Raw genomic sequence first — 6,151 nt, forward strand, 5'->3', positions numbered from 1 at the left:
CTCCCTGAAATAGAGGCATCGGCCCTCATTATATTAAAAAAGAACATGGTTAAGCACTTGAAGAGCTGTAATTTGCAAGGCTGTGGACCAAGAATTGAGAACCAGGAGTAAATTATATAGATCTTTTCATGTGACATGTGAGCCAAATGGCCTCCTGGTAGTTTTGTAAATTTCTGCATTCCTGTCACTGTGGATGAAATTTAAATAGACTTAATGTACATATGTTTAATATATCCAATCATGCTAAAGAATTATCAACACAGGGAATTTATATACGCAGCCAAAGAGTGAAAAAAAAATTTGGAGAAGGGACTTAAAAAGCAGAATATTATATTTTTCTTTTAATTTCAGATAAACATTTATACTGTACAATGCTAAAGTGCTTAGAGAACATTCCAGGTTAACCTCAGCCCCAGTGCTGAGGTCTCATTACTGCAGTGGGTGAGCAACAGATCATTCTGATCCATTTAGGTGGCTGACATGTAGCCGTTAGCAATTTTGGAGTCGCCAATGGGTACAGTCAGCTATTTGCATTATGTTTCACCATTGCCTAGAAAATCTGGGCCATTGTGAATTAAAGACCACTAGAATTGAGACTGCCCATGCTCATATCACACAGATGCTTTGAAGTTGGCAAGAAGACAATTCTAATAATCTGAAGAAGGTTTGGGCCCATAATTCAAAAGCAAGGTATAAATCGATTATACAATATATGCCTGATAAACTTAGATGTATTTAACACCTCAGTAGATCCTAATTCTAATTTGCACTGTTCAAATATACCTCTTAAGTAATTAGCAATTTCTAAATGGAATAATTGAACTGCTGTTGATCCTAATTAGACAGTACTAATTCACCATAGTTGTGCATGGTGAGTTGCTCATACTAATTTGCCATAGTTTTCCATGGTGAGTCAGTGATTCCTAATTAAAAAGAGGTAAAACTAATTCATAAGGAAACACAGAGAAGCTTAGGTGAAGCTTAGGTCTGTTTAGAAAATTAGGGTTATTACCATGTCATTTTGTTTGTCCAAATTGAGTGATTTTCTTATAATGTGCTCCAAAGTCCTTTGCCAAAGGGAGGTGGGATTTTTTTAAATGTTTGAGGATGTCATTTTCAATATTATTACAGACTCTATTAACTGTTTCTCCAATTCAGTCAGTTTCATTTCCTTAACTGGCCTCATATCTAGCTCCCTATTGAATGTTTCTATATCATTTTACCCTGCCCAGAAATGTACCAGTTAAAATCAATCCCAAACTCTCCTGCATCCGGATTTTTCAAATATTCTGAAAATGGGGCGATGTTAAATGGTGACAAGCCTACATCTAAGTGCTTTGGCTCGCATTTAAAATTGTGGGTATATGCAATGTAAAAGTAAAGCGCGCAATCACCATCATTCTGGCTAGTATTATGCAGTGCCTACTGAGTGGTAGCATTGGATTTTACTTCTGCCATCCTTCTGTTGCAACTTTTATTAATTTCTGCAAAATAGTATGCAATTATTACTGAGATTTTGTAGGACACCCAGATTGCCAGTTTCATTTTTTGCATTGCCTGATAATATCATAGTCCATTTTTATATATTACTTAATCAAATAAGTTACAATGTGTTTATTATAAATGTAGGATCATTTTGAAAAGCAAGTTTAATAGACTGTAGGCGATGTGTTTTTTAAAACCACTCTTGGGTTTAAGAAGCAATCTTTGTGTTTATCTTGATTGTATCTATACCAAGCTGAAATCTGTGTTCTTCATTTGAAGGGTCTACTGATGTTGTTGCAGAATCTACCTACAATCCATTGGGGTAATGAAGAAGTTGGTCTACTCCTAGCAGAAGCGTACAGACTTAAGTACATGTTTGCAGATGCACCCAATCACTACAGACGATAAGTGGTTAGCAGAAACATTGAGAAGTGATTAAAACTCCTTGCAGTCTTTCAGGTCAAGAGGACAGAAACTCTATTGACTAAGACAGCAAAAGTTTCAACTACTGTGAAAGTAGTTTCTATTTACTTGAAGCTTTTCTTAAGCTATTATTGTAATATACTAAGTTGGGGCAAGACTGAGATCTTACTCAGTGTGCTCTTAATGAAGCCTTGCTAAATCTTTGATACTAGGTTATATATAGTTCTTAATAGAAAAGGATTTAAAAGGCATTATATAGTGTGTTTCTATATAATAATAATTATAATGTATGTGTCCTTAATTTGAACTACTGTGAGCTTATGTTTAGAAAATTAGCTTAAGCATTTGGGCTTCGTGTGCATAAAGCAAACTAGTTACATTTTACTCATTCTTAAGCACAGCCAATTCACAATATTTTTCATTGTGATTATCGTAAAGATATACATTTCCCTTAAACTTTGTTTTAAATTTACCAACTATTTTTTGTTGTAAATTTCAGATGTATCCATGAGGTGAAATCATTTAAAATACTTTTGATTTCTACTAATTATCATTTTTATAAGCAAAATATTTCCTGTAAATGTAGAATTTGGGGAAAAATAACCACCTTTATGATTTTTTAAAAAAAGATCTGCTTTATGATGAGCAGTAATGATATATTAGAAAAGCCAACTGTATTGCCAATAATGTTGATTTCAAAATATACTGAAGCCGTTCAAGATTAAAATGTGTTTCTCAGGTATATCCTTTTCATTTATGTGCCTTTTGACCTGTTCTATTTATGTAAAAGTTGAGGAAATATTGCAATATTTGTATTTTGTTTTGAACAGGGTGGATGATGAAAAGAAGTTCTGGACATAACTTTTTTTCCCTCCTGAACAGCTAATAACTTATGGATTCCAGAGTTCTTAAAAATGTTTTTGTGCAACAAATATATATATATATATATATATATATATTTTTTTTTTTTTTTAAATATATATAATATATATGAGACCTGAGAAACAGATTTTCCTGTTGATGGCCAACATAGAGTGAAATTTCTGAATTTAGTTTCTTACCCATTTTATGATCACCCTTACTCATTTGAGAGATTGATCTTATGGTCTTGTCACAGAAAATGTATTCCCATTAACTGGACTGGAAAAGTAAATTGCAGTAGTTGATGTCACCCTTGGTTTGCTGATTGTTTCCAAGCATTCCCAAGGAAAATGGAGAAAAGATAGGTTAATGGAACTGAGGTTCAGATTGGGAACAGTTTATCAGAGTAGCAGACGAGCCAAAGGGACTGAATAACGTACCTCTGTTTCTGTGAATGAGGATGTAAATAGGTATAGGTAAATGGAACTAAGGTACAAATCAGCCATGACCTACAAAATTTCAAAATATTCTAAGGTCTAAGTGGCCTAGTTCTCTTACTAATCCTGTATTCAGGAGCCATTGCTGCTTACAGTCCACTGATATGAGCCGCATTCCACAGGATAAAGCTGGCTGCAATCATTATTCTGATAGCCAGGCTGTTCACCATCTGTATCAGGCAATTCCTGCCTGGTAGAACATGCTGTCTTGTGGATAAATTCTTGGGAATCAGGCTTGGAACTTGACCTAGTGATTACAAGTCCACAACTCCTTTTACAGTTAGGTGCCTGTGTCAGCTTTATCCTGTTTAAACCCTTGATCATTTTTGGTCAGGTTAAGACAAGCAGTGTTTGCTTACTTTTATGTCTTGCGTCATTCTGTGGTATAGTTCTTCAAAAATATTATCTGGAGACATTTAGTAAGTAACTGCGGAGAAAAGGTAGAAAAATGATGGTAGTTTTGGAGGCCCACAAATATACTTGATTACATTTTATGTAAGTAATTTTATTTTAGGTGTTTTAGCTTTTAATGTGAAAATTGCAAATTTCTTTTTATTTGTTTTTATTACATTATTTAAAGGACAATTATTGAAAACCACTCTGCCGTAAATATGATGCATTTGTGTGTATGTCACTCCAGAAATATTAAATAACAATTGTTAATTTTTCATTAAATTTACAGCAAAAACAGAACATGCTGGAAATATTCACCAGGTCAGGCAGCATCTGTGGAAAGTGAGAGTCTATGTTTCAGTTCGATGACCTTCCATCAAAATTATCTGATGAATGGCTATCAATCTGAAATATTAATTCATTTTCCATCTGTAATTTTTTGCTTTTTGATTATTGTGCTTTAATTTCTTGTTTTTCAAAAGGAATAATGAATGGGCAGATTATTTCCTGAGCTATTATGTAAATGTGTAAATTCATGAATATATTTGTAGTCTTAATACCTGGTTCTGCTTCCATTTTTATATTTGCTTACAGATTATTGCATTATGGTTAAGGTCAAGCACATGGATCAAAGCACAATTAATTTCTTTGATTACGTTTAGTTGGTAGCCAGTGTATAGTTTTTTTTTGCCCCAAAAACAGCTCCCCTGGCATCCCTGTTGCTGCTGATCTCAGAAGTGATTCGCCACTGTAAGGAGGGCTAAAATTGAAATAAAAGCTACCTTGGTAATTGAATGCAATGACGAAAATTTGGGAATAGCTGCCTGCCATTGTAGCTAGAAAATAGTTTATCTGGTTTAAGGGTTAAATACTGTTTTAAACTGGCAAATGAATACACTGTTGTAATGCTGCAGATGCTTTCATTCATTTGTGAAGAAGGGAACTAGTTAAATCAGTATTACAATCGTATATGTGATGCTGATCCATATGCTGTTGGGTAAATTTGGTTCCCTGGTCAGGAATTAGGGAAGTAAGTGGCATTTTAGCATTTTGAAACAGATGAGTTCCATGATGAAAATGTGAGCAGAAACAACTCATAGAACATACAAACTCATGTACCTTTGCTAATTTTCTGAATTGTACAGGTGTGGTAATATTTTGCCACAATTGTATTTGATATCTGGAATTGTAAATATTAGCACTGTGTGTATGACTGAAAAGCTTACAGCTACACTATCAAAAACCAGAAAGATGTTGCATGGTTTATCAACAATTTCTTTAGACCTTCTGGATATAAGTGAATTATAACTGTGACTTTCCACCTTTTCACTGTGTGAGGTTTTAATATGATATGAGCTGTCAAAATGGCACAACTTGTTGTCATTTCTTGTGCAATAGGTCCAAATGACATGTTTTTTTATGTGCATTGTGCATTAGCAGTTATAGTCCTGTTTTGGAAATTACATAATACAAGATGTTTCATTTAAATAGTTTAACATAAAATTGCAGAACCACATAATGTAGCAAGAACATTCGTACAGCAGTGAGGAAATTAATACACAAGCCCTTTGGACGTTACTGTTTCTGAAAAATGCCAAATTTTTTAAACCATGTTTTTTTTAATGCTTCTGTAGTCAGTGTTATTACGAGGCTTTAAGAATTAAATTCCTGCTCCACATTAGTCATTGGTCTTTGACTTTTATTTCATCTGTACAGCTCATTGTGTGCCTGCAATCTGTGTTCATTTTTTTTAAGAGTTCTGTACTGGAAACTGAGCAATAAAAACGTAGAACTTTTATTACCAACATCGATCCAAAATTAGGCCATTTGAAAAAATTCTTCTAGTCTAGTAATTAAGGTTGAACATTCAAAGTAAGTATCTCATCTTTTCTTGACAAACCAGTGTACCCATTAAAATTAGGCAGTTTTACAAATATTTCTGTGCAACATGTGTAACAAAATTTGAACCTAGTTTTCAAAGTACAGATTCATGATTTTGCTATGCATAAATACAAGGAAAATGTTATCCTATCATTTACTGACTAAACATTACCTAATGGATAGAATGTCATTTGAATATAACATTTGCAGTTCACTGCAGTATGATTTTAAATCACACACAAGCATAAATTCAGTAAACTTGCTGTCCCAATGGGAGGCCATACACCTAGACTGTATTGGCTCTTGTGCAAGCCAATTCTCAGAAAATCCACTTGACCATTGGTAGTGCAGTCTTCCTATTTATTGCTTCCTCACTATGGCATATCTTCTTTTAATAGTATTTCATTTCACAAAGAAGTTGTTTCCATGTTGGTAGGAAGACTTTTTAAGGTAATCTTGACCTGCGCTTGAGTTACAAAGATCAGTCCCCTTCTTCTCATGTTAATTTATGGCAACACCACTGCATAAATTTATATTTCCTGACCAAGTTATAATAGAAGTAAGTACTTATGTGGAATCCTTTCTGTTACATCCAGGTCATTGTTCAATAA

General features: G+C 33.8%; 1 protein-coding gene across 6 annotated transcripts in view; it reads left to right on the top strand.

Moving 5' to 3' along the window:
- Positions 1-5,324, top strand: part of LOC127580978 (TBC1 domain family member 22B-like) — a 260,989-nt gene extending 255,665 nt beyond the window's left edge. For 2 of the 6 annotated variants that reach the window (XM_052035004.1, XM_052035005.1), the window contains 2 exons: positions 1,765-1,853; positions 3,949-5,324. In XM_052035004.1, the coding sequence (XP_051890964.1) occupies positions 1,765-1,853; positions 3,949-4,123 (264 nt within the window). In that variant the 3' untranslated portion in view covers positions 4,124-5,324. Of the gene's footprint in view, positions 1-1,764; positions 2,847-3,948 lie in introns of those variants that run through there. The other 4 variants (XM_052035008.1, XM_052035007.1, XM_052035006.1 and 1 more) reach the window with 4 other exon arrangements.
- Positions 5,325-6,151: the final 827 nt, after the last annotated feature.

The sequence above is a fragment of the Pristis pectinata genome, chromosome 20 (assembly GCF_009764475.1).
Source record: "Pristis pectinata isolate sPriPec2 chromosome 20, sPriPec2.1.pri, whole genome shotgun sequence".
NCBI lineage: Eukaryota > Metazoa > Chordata > Chondrichthyes > Rhinopristiformes > Pristidae > Pristis > Pristis pectinata.